The 19,074-nt window shown below is 35.0% G+C and overlaps 1 protein-coding gene across 7 annotated transcripts in view; it reads left to right on the top strand.

The window, feature by feature from the left end:
• The window catches only part of DNAJC10 (DnaJ heat shock protein family (Hsp40) member C10), a 69,032-nt gene that overhangs the window by 14,362 nt on the left and 35,596 nt on the right, over positions 1-19,074 (top strand). For 4 of the 7 annotated variants that reach the window (XM_033230949.1, XM_033230951.1, XM_033230953.1 and 1 more), the window contains 9 exons: positions 4,506-4,588; positions 4,793-4,924; positions 6,099-6,192; positions 7,279-7,356; positions 8,774-8,817; positions 12,459-12,596; positions 13,586-13,672; positions 16,086-16,175; positions 17,025-17,138. In XM_033230949.1, coding sequence (XP_033086840.1) covers positions 4,506-4,588; positions 4,793-4,924; positions 6,099-6,192; positions 7,279-7,356; positions 8,774-8,817; positions 12,459-12,596; positions 13,586-13,672; positions 16,086-16,175; positions 17,025-17,138 — 860 coding nt within the window. The remainder of the gene's footprint in view (positions 1-4,505; positions 4,589-4,792; positions 4,925-6,098; positions 6,193-7,278; positions 7,357-8,773; positions 8,818-12,458; positions 12,597-13,585; positions 13,673-16,085; positions 16,176-17,024; positions 17,139-19,074) is intronic. The other 3 variants (XM_033230956.1, XM_033230955.1, XM_033230954.1) reach the window with 2 other exon arrangements.

Raw genomic sequence — 19,074 nt, 5'->3', positions numbered from 1 at the left:
ATATTCTGTTGATTTGGGGTGGAGAGTTCTGTAGATGTCTATTAGGTCCGCTTGGTGCAGAGATGAGTTCAATTCCTGGATATCCTTGTTAACTTTCTGTCTCGTTGATCTGTCTAATGTTGACAGTGGAGTGTGGAAGTCTCCCATTATTATTGTATGGGAGTCTAAGTCTCTTTGTAAGTCTCTAAGGACTTGCTTTATGAATCTGGGTGCTCCTGTATTGGGTGCATATATATTTAGGATAGTTAGCTCTTCCTGTTGAATTGATCCCTTTACCATTATGTAATGGCCTTCTTTGTCTCTTTTGATCTTTGATGGTTTAAAGTCTGTTTTATCAGAGACTAGGATTGCAACCCCTGCTTTTTTTTGTTCTCCATTTGCTTGGTAGATCTTCCTCCATCCCTTTATTTTGAGCCTATGTATGTCTCTGCATGTGAGATGGGTCTCCTGAATACAGCAGACTGATGGGTCTTGACTCTTTATCCAGTTTGCCAGTCTGTGTCTTTTAATTGGAGCATTTAGTCCATTTACATTTAAGGTTAATATTGTTATGTGTGAACTTGATCCTGCCATTATGATATTAACTGGTTATTTTGCTCGTTAGTTGATGCAGTTTCTTCCTAGCCTCGATGGTCTTTACATTTTGGCATGTTTTTGCAATGGCTGGTACCGGTTGTTCCTTTCCATGTTTAGGGCTTCCTTCAGGGTCTCTTGTAAGGCAGGCCTGGTGGTGACAAAATCTCTAAGCATTTGCTTATCTGTAAAGGATTTTATTTCTCCTTCACTGATGAAACTTAGTTTGGCTGGATATGAAATTCTGGGTTGAAAATTCTTTTCTTTAAGAACGTTGAATATTGGCCCCCACTCTCTTCTGGCTTGTAGAGTTTCTGCCGAGAGATCTGCTGTTAGTCTGATGGGCTTCCCTTTGTGGTAACCCGACCTTTCTCTCTGGCTGCCCTTAAGATTTTTTCCTTCATTTCAACTTGGTGAATCTGGCAATTATGTGTCTTGGAGTTGCTCTTCTGGAGGAGTATCTTTGTGGCGTTCTCTGTATTTCCTGAATTTGAATGTTGGCCTGCCCTACTAGGTTGGGGAAGTTCTCCTGGATGATATCCTGAAGAGTGTTTTCCAACTTGGTTCCATTTTCCCCCTCACTTTCAGGCACCCCAATCAGACGTAGATTTGGTCTTTTTACATAATCCCATACTTCTTGCAGGCTTTGTTCATTTCTTTTTCTTCTTTTTTCTTTTGGTTTCTCTTCTCGCTTCATTTCATTCATTTGATCCTCAATCGCTGATACTCTTTCTTCCAGTTGATCGAGTCGGTTACTGAAGCTTGTGCATTTGTCACGTATTTCTCGTGTCATGGTTTTTATCTCTGTCATTTCGTTTATGACCTTCTCTGCATTAATAGTCTAGCTGTCAATTCTTCCACTCTTTTTTCAAGATTTTTAGTTTCTTTGCGCTGGGTACGTAATTCCTCCTTTAGCTCTGAGAAGTTTGATGGACTGAAGCCTTCTTCTCTCATCTCGTCAAAGTCATTCTCTGACCAGCTTTGATCCGTTGCTGGCAATGGGCTGCGCTCCTTTGCAGGGGGAGATGCGCTCTTATTTTTTGAATTTCCAGCTTTTCTGCCCTGCTTCTTCCCCATCTTTGTGGTTTTATCTGCCTCTGGTCTTTGATGATGGTGACGTACTGATGGGGTTTTGGTATAGGTGTCCTTCCTGTTTGATAGTTTTCCTTCTGACAGTCAGGACCCTCAGCTGTAGGTCTGTTGGAGATTGCTTGAGGTCCACTCCAGACCCTGTTTGCCTGGGTATCAGCAGCAGAGGTTGCAGAAGATAGAATATTGCTGAACAGCGAGTGTACCTGTCTGATTCTTCCTTTGGAAGCTTCCTCTCAGGGGTGTACTCCACCCTGTGAGGTGTGGGGTGTCAGACTGCCCCTAGTGGGGGATGTCTCCCAGCTAGGCTACTCAGGGGTCAGGGACCCACCTGAGCAGGCAGTCTGTCCGTTCTCAGATCTCAACCTCCGCGTTAGGAGATCCACGGCTCTCCCCAAAGCTGTCAGACAGAGTCGTTCGCGTCTGCACAGGCCCCCGCTGCTTCCCCTGTTGGCCTTCAGCTGTGCGCTGTCCCCAGAGATGGAGTCTACAGAGACAGGCAGGCTTCCTTGAGCTGCTGTGAGCTCCACCCAGTTTGAGCTTCCCAGCGGCTTTGTTTACCTACTTAAGCCTCAGCAATGGCGGGCGCCCCTCCCCCAGCCTCGCTGCTGCCTTGGGGATAGATCCCCGCAGACTGCTGTGTTAGCAATGAGGGAGGCTCCGTGGGCGTGGGACCCTCCCGGCCAGGTGTGGGATATATTCTCCTGGTGTGCCTGTTTGCTTAAAGCGCAGTATTGAGGTGGGAGTTACCCGATTTTCCAGGTGTTGTGTGTCTCAGTTCCCCTGGCTAGGAAAAGGGATTCCCTTCCCCCTTGCGCTTCCAGGTGAGGCGATGCCTCACCCTGCTTCAGCTCTTGCTGGTCAGGCTACAGCAGCTGACCAGCACGGATTTTCCGGCACTCCCTAGTGAGATGACCCCAGTACCTCAGTTGAAAATGCAGAAATCACCGGTCTTCTGTGTCGCTCGCGCTGGGAGTTGGAGACTGGAGCTGTTCCTATTCGGCCATCTTGCTCCGCCCCATTGGGTTTTTTTTTTTTTTTAAGAGATAGGGTCTCACTCTATCATCCCAGCTGGAGAGTTCAGCAGCAGGATAGTAGCTCACCACAGCCTTGAACGCCTGGGCTGAAGCGATCCTGCCACCTCAGTCTCCTGACTAGCTGAGACTGCAGGCACGTGCCACCATGCCCAGCTATTTTTGTAGAGACAGGATTGTGCTGTGTTGCCCAGGCTGGTCTCAAACTCCTGGACTCAAATGATCCTTCTGCCTCAGCCTCCCAAAATGCTAGGATGACAAGCATGAGCCACTGTGCCTATTTTTTAATTAAGGTATGTACATTGTTTTTTTGTTGTTGTTGTTAGACATAATGCTCTTACAAAATAGATTATAGTATAGTGTAAATATAACTTTTTTATGCACTGGAAAACCAGAAAATGTGTGTGACTCCTTTATAGCGATACTTGCTATGTTGTGATTTGGAAACAAACCTGCAATATCTGAGGTATGCCTGTTAGCAGGGTGGGAGACATTTTCACTGCAAACAGAGTTTTATGTCAAATACCATTCAAATTTGTTTTACAGTATATTTTTATTTAAGACTTATGAACAGTAATACCTTGTGTAATTATTGCTTTCTATTTTTATATAAAAATACCTCATTACTTGTTTATAGCTGATAAGATAATCCCTTCTTTCATTAAAGTTTGCATTAATTCTATTAATATTTTTACCTAAATTTGTACTGGCTTGTGGTCTAAACCAATATGGCAATTTTTTCCACCACCTCTATACAATGGTCATTTGCCAGACTTTGAAAACACTGCCAAAGAACAGCTGATAGTTCTGAATTATACACCTTGCCTATAATGTACAGATTAACTGTTTTCCTACAGCTCTATCTTATACTTGAAATGTAGATGAACCCTGAGTCCTGCACCTGTTTCTAATTAGCCTGAATTAGTTGCACATATTTAGAATACCATGTGTGATTTAATGTCTTACTGTAATTTCTGAAATTTTTATTTTAAAATAACTAATTTTAACATGAAATTATATGGAAATCCTTTAACCCAAAGCAAATTACTCTCGCCTTTTTATCTTGAATGTGAAAGTACATTTTTACAATGTTAAATTTTTTAAATGAGTAAAATTTGTAACTTGCATCAGGTCATTTTACAGATAATGTAAAATGTACTATTAGCTAGATATTATACGTTGTTCAAATCTGTAATTTTAGCAAATATGTATTAATGTTTTGAATTGTTAAAAAAAAAAAAACCTCAAAATGATTTTCCAAGGTAATGTCTTATTTAGGGCTTAGATTAAATTTAATCCCCACAATCCTTACTATATTATGTAAGTCTCTTATTCTTTCAGAGTTTAAAGTAGCTGTCAGAATTGACTAAACCTACTTAACCTATGCTGCATATAATAGAAGAGTTTAAATCTCAGTCACTCTATTTGTCTTCTTTATTTCTTTCGTGCACACACACTCTTATGTGAGGTTTGGCTGCTGTTTCTTGTGCTGTCACTTTTTACAACTTTATGGCCATATTTATCTTGCAGTTTGAGGCTGCTGCTTTTTCAAGTGTGGGCATAGGAGAGTTTTTTTAAAAAGTTACTGTTGGTTTAATATTTGAAAATGTTTCTCGTGGAAAAAAAATTTTTTAATTTTTTAAGAATGTCATTTATGTAGAAGATATAGAAAAAAATTACACAGAAAATGAGAAAGACAATATGAAAATTTTATGACATTAAAATTCTGATCTCCACAAAAAGTTAACTAAAATATGCATGAACCTTTAGTAAATAATTATAAGTTGTTTCCGTTTTATTTATTTTTAGATGCTGCTGTTAATTCTGGAGAACTGTGGTTTGTAAACTTTTACTCCCCAGGCTGTTCACACTGCCATGATTTAGCTCCCACAGTACGTATTTTTCACATTCCCATTACTAGTTTTATTTCTAATTGATCTGCAATTTATGTGTTAGAATTTTTTTTCTATGAATAGTAGTTATCAAAAATAATTATCAAATACTTTCAAACTAATTTAAAAATGTATAGCTTGGAGTGTGTTCAAGGGAAGAAAAGTGGTCTCATCAGAGAAATATGTTTTCTTTTTCTCTCATAGTGGAGAGACTTTGCTAAAGAAGTGGATGGGTTACTTCGAATTGGAGCTGTTAACTGTGGTGATGATAGAATGCTTTGCCGAATGAAAGGAGTCAACAGCTATCCCAGTCTCTTCATTTTTCGATCTGGAATGGTAAGGGATAAAGTTAGCCTTTTTTAAATTTGTGAAACATTATGACAAGTTAAATACTAGAGAAAATACAGTATGTGGAATTTGCAGAACATTTTAAGTCTTGTTTTAGGTGCCATCTCACTGGTCTTCTGTGATAATAAACATTTTGGATTATGAATTTTTTTTTTTTTTTTTGAGACAGAGTCTTGCTCTGTCACCCAGGCTGGAGTGCACTGGTCGATCTAGGCTCACTGCAAGCTCCACTTCCCATGTTCACGCCATTCTTCTGCCTCAGCCTCCCAAGTAGGTGGGACTACAGGCGCCCGCCACCTCACCCGGCTAATTTTTTGTGTTTTTAGTAGAGATGGGGTTTCACTGTGTTAGCCAGGATGATCTCTATCTCCTAACCTCATGATCCGCCCGCCTCGGCCTTCTAAAGTGCTGGGATTACAGGCGTGAGCCACCGCGCCCGGCCTAGATATTTTTAAACCCCATTACTTTGTGTTTTTGTTTTTGTTTTGAGACGGATTCTCACTCTGTTGCCCAGGCTGGAGTGCAAGGGCGCGATCTCGGCTCACTGCAGCCTCTGCCTCCTGGGTTCAGGCAATTTTGCCTCAGCCTCCCGAGTAGCTGGGACTACAGGCACCCGCTCCTACGCCTGGCTAATTTTTGTATTTTTAGTAGAGACGGGGTTTCGCTGTGTTGGCCAGGCTGGTCTTGAACTCCTGACCTCAGGTGATCTGCCCACCTCAGCCTCCCATAGTGCTGGGATTAAAGGCGTGAGCCATGGTGCCCAGCCAAACACCATTGACTTTGCTATATTTTAAAATTAAATGTTTGCCAATTCCAGTTTCTGTCTTAAGGAACATAATTTATACAATATGTATATTGTATTTTTTAGTTTACAAAGTATTTTACAAGTATTGTCTCATTGAATGTAAAGCTCTGATATCTTTTTTCTTAGTTTCCAGTGATGAAACTGAAACCATTATAAATGGTATTATTAAAATGTCTTCCATAGAATCTGTGCTGTCAAGATTATCAGGATATCATTTGGAAATACATTCTGCTATTGAGAAATAGAACTTTGCTGCATTATTCAAGAAAATATAAAAATCAAACTCTTTGGTATTATTTTTACTGAGTTTTTAAAAGAAAAAGTAAAAGATGTTTCTCTTCTTCCAAAAACCAATAGGCCCCAGTGAAATATCATGGAGACAGATCAAAGGAGAGTTTAGTGAGTTTTGCAATGCAGCATGTTAGAAGTACAGTGACAGAACTTTGGACAGGTAATTTTATTTTCTTAATTTGCTTGATTTTCAGGGTATTTTGAAATTAGTATTTTGTTTTTAATGGCAATATTAACATTTTGGTCATAGTACTGAAATTTTAAAGTGTCTTTTCCATGTTTCTTAGAAGGGAATTGTGTCATTTACTCTGAACTCTGCTGAATTTAACAAACTAATTAGATTTGTACAGAAACTGAAACTATTGAGATATGGGAAATGGATATGAGATAGGGCTAGGGTAAGAAGACATCTCTCAAAGTGCAACTAAATATTTTGTAATACAAGTGTTTCATTGCTTTTTTAAGTATGCTTATCAGTCAGTAAATTCAAACCTATTCTGTTTAAAGTTTAAAAATGCTTCTAATCTTAGGCTTTTAACTCATTAACTGCCTTTAGGCAGATTAAGCTATCCAGGAAATAATAGTATTCGTGGCTCAAGATGTTCATTTTATTCATTGAGTAAAGTTACGTGTCAGAAACTATTAAATAGTAGGGCTGCAGTAGTAAAATACATAATCCTTGCCATCAGTGACTTCATTAGTGAGGAAAACATTAGTAAACAATTAAAATGCAATATAGTAACTATTGTTATAGAGCTTAAGGAAGCATAACATATGTAAAACAACCTGGTTGGGGAAAAGAGAGTTAGAAAATACTTCTTGAAAGAAGTCATTTCTAATCTGTCATGAAAATGAATAGGAAACCTTAGTAGATCACTGTGTATTTGGGGAACTGGCAATACTTCATGAATCTGACAAAAAGATGAATAATTGGGTCAAGTGGTATGGAGAAATACAATATAGCTGGCTGAATAGGTAGACAAAGTTCAAGTCACAGGGGCCTAACTTGCCAGTTTGAGTTTTTTTCTTAATGAAATAATGAATTTAGGTTTTATATGATGAAAAAATTGGAGAGCCATTGAAGGAATTTGTCATACTCAAGAGTATCTTTGGAAAGATAACTGGTAAAACTCAGAGTGGATTAGAAGAGGGTGAGATTAGAAAGGAAAAATTACTTAGAAGACTGTTTCCATTAGTAAAGGAGTAATAGGTGATCAGAATTTGCTTTTTTTTTTTTTTTTTTAAGGAAATTTTGTTAACGCCATACAAACTGCTTTTGCTGCTGGTATTGGCTGGCTGATCACTTTTTGTTCAAAAGGAGGAGGTAATATTTTTTAATTTTGTTGGAATGAAGAGAACATGACATTTAAATTTTCAGTGACAGTTTTAAGTATGCTACTATAATTAATTATTAAGTACTTGAAACTACAGTGTATGCCCAAGATTGCAATTGTTTTTCTTAATGAATATTTGCCTTTTTCATTATTTTACACATGAGGTTATTCATTTTTTATTGTTTTTTAATGTAATTTTACATTCAACTTTTTAATGTAATTCATTTTTTAATGTTCTTATGTTTAGTGGACCACTTTTTCAGCTTAAATAGACTCATGATAAATTGTACCTTCAGGTAGCCACAGATGTTATTTGACAATTCACAAAAATAACTAGTTGTTTACAGCTCTAACCCATCCCAAAATAATAATTTTTTGGAAATATGGACTTTGCTTCATGCTTATATATATCTCTCAAACGTACATAGATTTGCCTCATACAATTATATATTTGAAGATGACAGCTTCTTCTAGGAACCTTTCCTTGAATAAATTATGTTGAAAATTCAGTACTCTGCATAGCAAGCCACAAACTGTAACTGTGTTCAAACAGTGTGGTTGGTTAAAAATTGGTCCAAGATAACAAAATATTGTAACTCAATGTATTTGCATGTATTTAATCCCATCATGAGTCTTTTCCCCACATTTCATCTCTCAGCCTTCATGCTGTTATATCGAAACGGTATTGCCTTTTAACTAAAATCAACCCATTACCCCATCCTGTAAGTCCTATGCTAGGAAGACACTGCCTTGCAGCAGAACATCAGCCTTAAACTTAACTAATCACCAAGGGATTTTGTCTTATTTTGGCCTATTGCCCAAATTTCTGTTTTTCCACACGTGAACAAAATTTCTTACACTCCCTGAGATTCTTTTACTCCTCACCTCGGGTAAATTGCTTTTCCCTGTCTTTGTAGGCTCTGTAATGCTATAGCTCTTTCTTCTAAATCTTCTCTCATTGTATAGTGTTCATATTTACAGAACTTTCATAAAAATAGTGAAGGCACTATTTAAAGATTTTATTGTATTTTGAGGATCCTTTACATACTTTTATCAAATATCTGTTACATTTTATTTTCCTCCAATTATGAGATCTCTTGGATAAAACGGATTGTGGATAGGAGGAGAGATTGAGAGTATTATCCTAAAGAGAGAAGATTACTCTTTTCGTCTGTAGCTAGAAATCCTAGAAATTAAAGGGAGAGAATGAAAGAAAGAGAGAGAGTGAGGGAGCCAGGGAGAGTGTGTATGTGTGTGTGTGTGTGTGTAAGTAGAAGGATTTCCATAGAGGCCAGCTCAATTAATTGCCTTCGAATGAACATGATAATTTGGGGGAAAGGCAAATGCAAGTATTTTCATTAGGCTTCATAAAGGTAAAACTGCCTCATAAGGTTTTTTTGTCCCCAGATTGTTTGACTTCACAGACACGACTCAGGCTTAGTGGCATGTTGGTAAGCATCAATCATTTTGTAAAATTATATCACCATGTAAAGAAACACGTTTAGAAATTGATTTGAAATGTTTTCTTCCCTTGTTTCTTGAACATTTAACTCACCTATTTGTAATCTTATTTTCTGATGACTGTATTCATAGCTGTGTGTTTTTTTCTGAATAATTAGCTACATTCAATAAATTTTGACGTATTCTAAGTGTCATTTACTTTTTAATTATTCTGCAATTTATAAATTCCTCTTCAACTGAAGTTACATGTTAGTGTTTTTGTCATTTCCAACTTTATTTTTTGTTTTCTTTTTTAGTCATTTTTAAATTTATTTCACTCTCATGTTATGGCTTGGAAGTAGTCTGAGTGATGTTGATTTTTTAACACCATTGAAATACCCTTTGTGGCTTTGTGGCTTGGCACTTTGTCAGTTGTGAAAATTGTGGAGATTCTTTGTGAGCTTGAATATAATAATATCTTCTGTGTTCGGTGTAATATTGTATTTATTAGATCAGATTTATTAATCATGTTATTTATTTTTGGACTGCATGATCTGTAATTTCTAAGAGGGATGTATTAAAATCTCTACTTTCAATCATTGATTTATCTCTTACATTTCTGTCAGTTCTTCCTTTACATATTTTGACATTGTTGGCAGCAGTATGAACATTATATCCTTTGGCAGCTATTTATTTCTCTTTGTGCATCATGGATTTTTTTACACAAATTCTGTTTTATTTGATAATAAAATCACTAACTTAGTATGCTTTTGTTTCATTCCCTTTCCTTATTTCACCCTATGCCTAGGCCTTTAGTTTTCAACACTACACGTTAGAATCACCTGAGGAGCTTTTAAAAATAATAAAAAAAACAAAACCAGGTTCCTCAGATCAATTAAATCAAAATATTTGAGGGTGAGGACTGAGCATTAGTATCTTTGTATTTTTAATATTTGGTGATCGGAGTGATCGGCCTATATTTTTCCTTTTCAGTAAAGTCTGTGCGCTTTTAGCATCAAAGTTAGGCTGGCCTTTAAATGTGTTGGAAAGTATTCTTTTTTTCTTGTTTGGAAACAGTTTCTGTACAACTGGTGTTATTTCTTTCTCAAAAAAAATTTTTTTGGTAGAATTTATCAGGAAACCATCTGGGCCTGGAGTTGTCTTTAAATCCGTTTTTATAGACTTTTCTCCGATCTCAATTGATTGATTGATTGATTGATTGATTTTCTACTTCCTCTATTTGGTAAATTCTGTTTTTCTAAGACTTCGTTCTTTCTACCAAATGTCTAAATGTGTTGCTATAAAAATTGTACATAATATCCTATTTTTTTATATCTGTAGTATCTATAGTGATGTTCTTTCTTACTTTCTGATCATATTTTTTGTGTGTGTGTCATCTGTTTTTATTCTTATTCTGTCCAAGGAGAGGTTTTTTAAGCTTTATAAGTCTTTTCAAAGTCTCAAGTTTTAGCTTTATTGATTTTTCTTTTTTTACTGCACGTTTCTTTATTTCATTGACTTAAGTACTATATTTCCTTCCCTCTACTTTTTTATGATTTAATTTGCTGTTCTTGAATGATTAGTTCATTGATCTTCAGGCTTTCCTTTCTAATATATGAATTTAGATTGTAAATTAGTACAACTTTAGGTACATCTTCTATTTTGATATATATAGTATTTTGATTAGCAGTTCAAAATATATTTTAATCTTCCATTTTTATTTCTCTTTGAATCACAGATTCTTTATTTTTTTGTTCCTAATCATAAAGGGTATTTTTAAAAGTACTGTTGTTATTTTTTGGCTAGCTTAATTCTACCGTGGATAATGAACATGGATTCAGTTTTTTTAAGTGGTTAGGCCTTTTTTCCTGGCCCAATATGTGGTAAATTTTTATAAATGTTTCATGTGCATTTGGAAATGAATCCTGTAATTCACAAGTGCACATTTCTATAAAATCAGTTGGGTCCAATTTGTTAGCTATGTTGATCAAATCCTCTAGATCTTAATAATTTTATTGTCTGCCTATTCTATCAATAACAGAGAAGTGTTTTACTATCCTGCACTACTTTGTGGATATTTCTATTTCCTTTGTTTTCTGTCAATTTTTATTTATTTTGATGTTTTATTATTAGGTAGATATTAATTTAGAGTTGTATGTTTTCTTGGTGATTTGAATCTCTAACCTGATGAAATAACCCTCTTTATCCCCTTTCATGTATTTTGCCTCCAAGTCTACCTTGACTGATACTAATATAGCTACACCAGCTTTCTTTTGTTTAATGTTGGCATTTTTCCATTTTTTACTGTCAGCCTTACTGTATCCTTATATTTATTAGCCTGCAATCAGCATGTAAGTAGGTTTTGTATTTATCTAGTTGCCATTCTTTATTTTAGTCCATTTACATTTAATATTATTCCTGATATAGTTGGCTTTATACTTACCATCTTGTTAGTTTTATATTTGTCCTACCTGTTTTCTAGTCCTTTTTCCTTTTTGCTTCTTTTGGATTAATCAAGTGATTTTTAAAATTTCATTTCCCATCTCTACTAGATCTTTAGTTACCCATTCTTTTATTGTTCATTTAATGGGTACCCTAGAAATTTTGTACATGTATCCTGACTTACTCATTTGTTACCTAATGCAAGAGTACTAAACAAATTATTTTACTACCGCTGAAACTTTGCTGTTACATGTTTTAATCAAATATTTTTTCTAAGTTCTATCTTAAATGCAGTTAAGTGAATAAATCTTAAGTGTACAACTTAATTTTTACATATATATGCTCCCATGTAACACCACCTAGATCAAGATCTATTCTTAGCTTTTAATTGTTTGTGATTTTCTGAACTTTCATTATGATATACATAGGTCTGAGTTTCTTATTTATTCTGATTGAGATTAACTAGACTTCTTTATCACTGTAGCTATGTTAATATCTTTCATCAGTTGTGGAAACCTGTCAGCTGTTATTTCACTTGTTTCTGTCTTACTCTCCCTTATCTTTCCAAGATCCCAGTTGAATGTATGTTAGAACTCTATTTGTTTACTAACTTGCCCAGTCCAAAAAATTTTTTCAGTAACTTAAGGGTCTGAGAAATGTACTTTTCATGTAGGATTTTGGAGCTCACTAAAGGATTAGTTTAGCCACTGTAGATGAAAACTGGGGAGATACTAATTTAAATGCACATTATAGACACATACAGAGAATGTCTCATAAACTGTATAATTATGAAAAGGATAGCCATAATGAAAAGTCTTAAACAGTAGTTTGGTTTATTTTCTTTAACCTGAAAGACTATTGGACAGCTCACTTTCTATAAAAATTGTAAATGTAGTTTTTTGTGGATTCGTAGAAAGAATTATAAAAAGTAGATTTCTATTAGGGAAAAAACATTTCTCAAGTTACTAAGTACCATTTTCTGCACTTAACATTTGTAAATTTATTAATTTATAATATTGGAAATATTGTCTACTTTCAAATATTTCTAATAATATTAGAAATCTACTTAACTTTGCTGTAGAACTAAGGCATGAAGTTTTAATTTTGTGGTAGAAAAATTGTGTTTTTAGCTAAGTAAAGCTCTAAATCCCTTTAACTTTTTGCCTCCTATTTACAACATGGTTTGTTTTCTGTTTCTTTTCCATTTTAGGATGGTCTTGTTAATGTAGGATGGATGGACTGTGCTACCCAGGATAACCTTTGTAAAAGCTTAGATATTACAACAAGTACTACTGCTTATTTTCCTCCTGGAGCCACTTTAAATAACAGAGAGAAAAACAGTATTTTGGTATGAATCACTTTAAACTAATTCCTTTACATATAATATACAAATGCACTCAAAAATAATACATTATTTTTGTAAGCAGTGAGCAAAGAAATGAACAATTTATATTGTCTTGTGGAACGCTTATTTAGAACAGGTATTTAATTTCTGAGATTCTTTTTAATACATGCTTCAGATTATAAAATTTAAGGATTATTTTTAAACTGAAGATTACATTTCATTTAAAGTCATTACATCTTTACCTTTAAAATTACCTTACATTTAAAACCATTATATTTTTAAACCCCAAAAGTATGGAGTACATTCCTAGGTTATACAAAAGAGCATTTATACCATGAGTTTTCATTGTTTTTGATTTAATTGTTTATTTTCTTTTTTTTGAGACGGAATCTCACTCTTGTCACCCACTCTGTAGTGCAGTGGCACAATCTCAGCTCAGTGCAACCTCTGCCTCCCAGGTTCAAGTGATTCTTCTCCCTCACCCTCCTGAGTAGCTGGGATTACAGGCACCCACCACCACACCTGGCTAATTTTTGTACTTTTAGTAGAGACGGGGTTTCGCCATGTTGGCCAGGCTGGTCTTGAACTCCTGACCTCAGGTGATCCGCCCACCTCGGCCTCCCAGAGAGCTGGGATTACAGGCGTGAGTCACCACTCCCAGCCTAATTGTTTATTTTCTAATGTTAAAAATATAGATCAGTGGTAGTTTTGGCTGGGGCCTAAGTATTTTTCTAAAGCACCCCATGGGATTCTGGTGTAAACTTAGTTTTCACATGTACTAATGTGGCATACCGCCCTAAGTTTGAATGAGGAAACTGAGGCTCAATCTAGTTGTCAAGGAACTGAGATAAATAGTGGGATATTGGATGGGTCACTATGGAATCCCAAAAGAAAATAAGGACTCTAATAAGACAAATCTCCTTTAGTTTTCCCTCTGTATTTTAATTCTGCTTTTTTTAGATGTTGATAAAGATAACATATACTCTTTTCAGAAATTCACATATGGCACAGAGCTGTATAAAGAAGATGCAGAATTCCCTAAAACCAAATCAGTAATAGACAGTCACCACCAAATCTTGGTAAATACCCATCCAGATCTCTACTGACATATATATGCAATTATGACTTTGTGCCAGCAATTCTCTAGTTTATATCTATGGCTCAAACCTCTGTTTTCCACTCCAGATATATTATACACATGCACTTCTATATGTGTGTGTGGATGTGTGCATGTGCGCTTCTGTATTTATATGTATGTATGTACATACGTATATATCACTGCTTATTCAGTATCTCCCTTGGGATATTACTGTGTGTCTCATATTTAAATGCCTATAACCATATTCCCAATATCCCCCCATAAATCTGCCTCATCCAGTTTTTTCCCATATTATTTGATGAAAACTCTGTCCTTTAGTATTCAAGCCAAATGCCCTGGTGTTATTCTTGATTTCTCTTTTTCTCATACCTTATAACAAATTGATCAAGAAAATCTATGGCTCTATCTTTAAAATGTGTTTATATGCATAAAATGGATGGATGGATACAGATATGTAATTTTTCATAAATGGGATAATATAGTAGATTCTATTTTCTAATCTGGTTTTATCACTCAGTGTATCAGGAAAGTACTTTCTTTAAAAATATACATTTTATATGCATACTTTATTGTTTTATAAATGAATATGTGTACATTATCCTTGAAGTAATTTATGATCCCTGGGTGGTAAGTCATTGACTACATGTGACATACTTTATCAGTTCTTTCTTGGTGTGTGTTTCTACTTTCTTAAGATTATAAGCAATGTTGTAATGAGCAATCTTGTGTATTTATCCTTGTGCACTTTTTCAGTTATCTTTTTAGAATGGGAGTGCTGTGGCCATTTTAAACTCAATTGGTATTGCCAGATTGCCCTCCAGAAAAGTTGTGCTAGTTTATTCTGTGCCATCAGTCCACAAGGATTGCCTACACCCTGTCCAACAATAGAGCCTCTTGCCTTCAGTGTTATAGTCTCTGGGCTTCATGATAGAAAATTGCAAGGTCAAAGACAGGAAACAGGAATGAATGACTCTGGAAATGTAATAACAGGGAGTGGTGAATTAAACACTACTTGTCCCTTCCAAAAGCATTCAGGTTTTACAAAATATGAAACAGTATGCCAGCTAAATATATATGGTAGGTGGAATTCAGAGGCTAGATAAGATAGCAATCCTTTATAGGTATAACTGTCAAATTATCCTCTAACAGAAACAGGTTTATATTGAGGTTCTAGTAGATTAATCACTGCAAGTTTATATAGGCTGTGTAATAGGCATTTTAGTAAAATCTTCGTAGTGAATAGGACTAAAGTGAATAAGCTGTAGAACTGAGGCGTGAAAGATTTGTTTTGGCATTTTAAGCTCTTTGGTAGCAGGAGCTATTTCATATAGACCTCTAAGAATGTTTATGCTATAGATTTTTTTTTAAAGTTTTAAGGAAAGAATCTTAAGAAAAAACCTGAATTTTTATTCTTATGTTGTACCTATTGTTTTTAGCCATATGTTTGTTCTCATGCCTAGCATGATTAAGCTGTGGATTCCATGATTCTTCGTACAAGTTTTTAATGAGTTTAAGTAATACGTAAACTGTTAAACATAGATGGTTCATAATTAAAGACATATATTAAACTCTGTTTTGTCACCTTTCATATACATTTTCTTGATGTAACGATTGCTGCATTCTTTATAATAACAGCTGCTTCATTGAGAGAATCAGACCAGCAGGGAGAGTTCTATGACAAAAAAAGTATGCTGAGGATAAAATATTGACAGAAATAAAGAAGATTTGTTAGAAGGGCCTTTTATACTCATTTGTGTTTTAAATAAGAGACTCAGGCCTAAAACAAGTTTAAGATAAGATCTGTATCATTATATTTTACTCTAAAAATTCCTAAGTGGTTTGGTTTTTAGATGAAAACCTCTATAATGAGCAATAAGATCCATTCCAATTTTCCAGTTTTAAGTTCCTCTTAATTAATCTTTATTATTGGTTGGGGAAAGAAGTGTCTTCAGTAATCTATTCTTCTTCTTCTGGTGTAATAAAAATTCTTACGTGAATGTGTAAAGCATTGGCATTCTGTAAAACATGGTTAGCAGTAAAATTAAGCTAAACATAATGGTTTTCTTGATGATTGAGAGGTCACTCAGGATTATTCTGAGGATTTTTATAGAATACACAGCATAATTAATTAAAAATTCCAGTTAATGCAACACCTGATAATAGAATTTATTGTATATCACTAAGAAATGGCCCCATTATATAATATTTTTGATAATTGCCAAAATACACTTTTTTGTTTTTGAAAAAAGACATTTGGAATTGTTTGAAAAACTGTTTACCTTCTATAACATTTTCCTAAAAATACTACATTGGAAATTGAAAAAACAAAAGAAAGATATCAAATATAATGAATATTTATTCAAAAAGATTACAATGTGATTTTCTTTTTCTAGTTTCTTAACTCATTGGATGCTAAAGAAATATATTTGGAAGTAATACATAATCTTCCAGATTTTGAACTACTTTCGGCAAACACACTAGAGGTAATGTTTTTATTAATAATGATAAGTAGCAATGAACGTTGGTAACATTTCAAGTCTTAACATTTTAAAATCAGCATTTGTTTTATTCATCTCTAGAGAGAATTGAAAGTAGCAGTTTCAAAGGATTATATATTAGTTATTTGTAGGTTAAATTATAATTGTAGTTCTGGTGTTGCTAATTCAGGATGGATCTGTAGTTATGGAAAACCTACCCAGTCCTGAAGGTGAGCTTCAAAAGGAACATCAGAAAAGGCAGAATTTTAATCACAGCAACTTTGGATCTGATTCGTAACTTTTTGTTCTTGCTTACAGAACAGATTATATTTATTACTAAGAAGAAGTACTCAGTTTATGGATAGAATGCTGAGAAATACTGCTTGTGGTAGAATCATTTTTTTTCTATTAGGTTGATGCAAAAGTAATTGCAGTTTTTGCCATTTAAAAGTACTGGCAAAAACCACAGTTACTTTTGCACAAAATGAAATACTTCCTAACCACGGATCTTTTGAAGTCTGTATCACTACCAGATCTTATGTGTTAAGCCTGAAAAACTGACAACTTTGCCACCCAACTTTTTAGCTATATGCTGTTAAAATCATGTATTTGTGTTTGGCAGTCATCTACTTTAAGATTTTATTATTTAGTGACTAACCCTCCTGTAATATTTGTTTATTTTACATAGCATTATTCTAAGTAAACTACAAAATAAGAGAATGAGTGGGTCTGAATTTTAGACAGTATTTTGAAATAATGGGTAGGGGAGGTAAAACTAACTTCAAGTCATAGAAATGAAGATTACAACCTTTAGAATTTCCCATCTCTGACATATCCTTTCTTTATCACTTTTAGGATCGTTTGGCTCATCATCGGTGGCTCTTATTTTTTCATTTTGGAAAAAATGAAAATTCAAATGATCATGAGTTGAAAAAACTAAAAACTTTACTTAAAAATGATCATATTCAAGTAAGAAAAATGTCTTCTGCCTAGCCTTCTGCTGGTGTACTTTCTTGTAAATTTAACACATATAGTAATTAAATTTTAAATTACATAAAAAGTCTTATTTGAAATTATAAGAAGCCTATAAGTGCTTTTGGTCTTGGTTTGTGCTTTCTTTTTCCTCTTTTTTATTAAAAGTTTATATGTAATCTGAAAGTGGCTAATTTTCATTTATTTCGGCATTTGATAAACCTGTATCATACAATTTTTCTGGAATGCATACTATAGGAAGTTATCTTTCCCTTTTTAAAATTCTTATTTCTTTATATAAGTAATTCTCGGTCATTGTTTAAAAATCAGGACAATAAATAAGTACAAAAATAAAGTAATTATCTAAAAACATCACCCATACTCTTAACATTGTTCATAACCCTGCTAAGTATTTACTGTATGACCATTTAAACATTTTGTGAGTGCCCATATGCGTATGTAGGCATATGTATATGTGTGCACATGCATACATATTGTAATGGCCATTGTAATAGACCTACACATGTAAATGTATATGCGTTTTGATCAAAATGAATTCACTGTATACTTTTTTTGTTAACTTTTGTCATTCACCAATATCATAAACTTTTTCGCAGGCTTGCAAAAATCCATATATATTTATATGTATATAAAATCTCTATATCCATGTACACATGTATAGCCTCATTATTCCCTAAAGGCTACATAGTGGCTTACTATATGGCTATGCCATAATTGTTTAGCATATCTCACTGATTTTATGTCATTTCCTTTATTTTTTATATCAAATTATGCAGATCTTATCTTTAGTGTGGGAAATTTTTTCTTTTTTTTATTTTGAGACAGAGTCATTCTGTCACCCAGGCTGGAATGCAGTGGCATGCTCTTGACTCACTGCAGCCTCGGCCTCACGGGTTCAAGTGATTCCGGGTTCCAGTGATTCCCTCCTGAGTAGCTGGGACTACAGGCGCGTGCCACCAAGTCAGGCTAATTTTTGTACTTTTAGTAGAGACTGGGTTTCTCCATGTTAGCCAAGCTGGGCTTGAATTCCTGACCTCAGGTGATCCACCCACCTCAGCCTCCCAAAGTGCTGGGATTACAGACATGAACCACCGCACCTGGCCGTATGGGAAATTTTCAACTCAAGGTTATGTTTTCTTAAATGGTTTTTATTCTCATTTCTCTTTGTATCTGTGGCCCGTTTTCTTTTTTCTGATGGGATGTTTGTCCAGTTTTGTTTGTTTGTTTTTGTTGATGTGATGTAGTGTCGCTCTGTCAGCCAGGCTGGAGTGCACTGGTGTGATCTCGGCTCCCTGCAACCTCCGCCTCCCGGATTCAAGCAGTTTTCCTGCCTCAGCCTCCCGAGTAGCTGGGAATATAGGCGCAAGCTACCACTCCTGGCTACTTTTTGTATTTTTAGTAGAGACATAGTTTCACCATGTTGGTCAGGCTGATCTCAAACTCCTGACCTCAGGCGATTCACCCACCTCAGCCTCCCAAAGTTCCGGGATTACAAGCAGGAGCCAGCGCACCTGGCCCATCTTGTTTCTTAATGGATCTTCTGTCTTAAATGCCACAAATTTGTTCCCGGTTTATCATTTGGCTGTTGTGCTTACGTTCTTCTTTTTCACACTTTTTGAAAACATTAACCTTTTTCTTCATTATTTCTGCTTCTGAAAATGATCTCTCCTCTATCTCAAGATTATGTAAACATTCTCTACATCTTCAGAAAGTAGGTTTCTGGAATAACTTCTTATTTTCTTGGGAATTTCCTCAGGTTTTTGTTAACTCTCTAGGAAGCATTTTTTAACTAAATTGAGTTTTATTATTAAATATAAATGAATTATTTCTGTCTCTTTCATAGCCTATTAGCTTCTGTTTAAAAACTGTGTCATTAGGGCAATGCCATTTTTGGATTATCATGAATATTTAC

The sequence above is a fragment of the Trachypithecus francoisi genome, unplaced genomic scaffold (assembly GCF_009764315.1).
Source record: "Trachypithecus francoisi isolate TF-2019V2 unplaced genomic scaffold, Tfra_2.0 Lachesis_group13, whole genome shotgun sequence".
Classification (NCBI taxonomy): Eukaryota; Metazoa; Chordata; class Mammalia; order Primates; family Cercopithecidae; genus Trachypithecus; species Trachypithecus francoisi.
The sequence above is the reverse complement of the archived record's forward strand: the minus strand, read 5'-3'. Positions and strand labels throughout refer to the sequence as shown.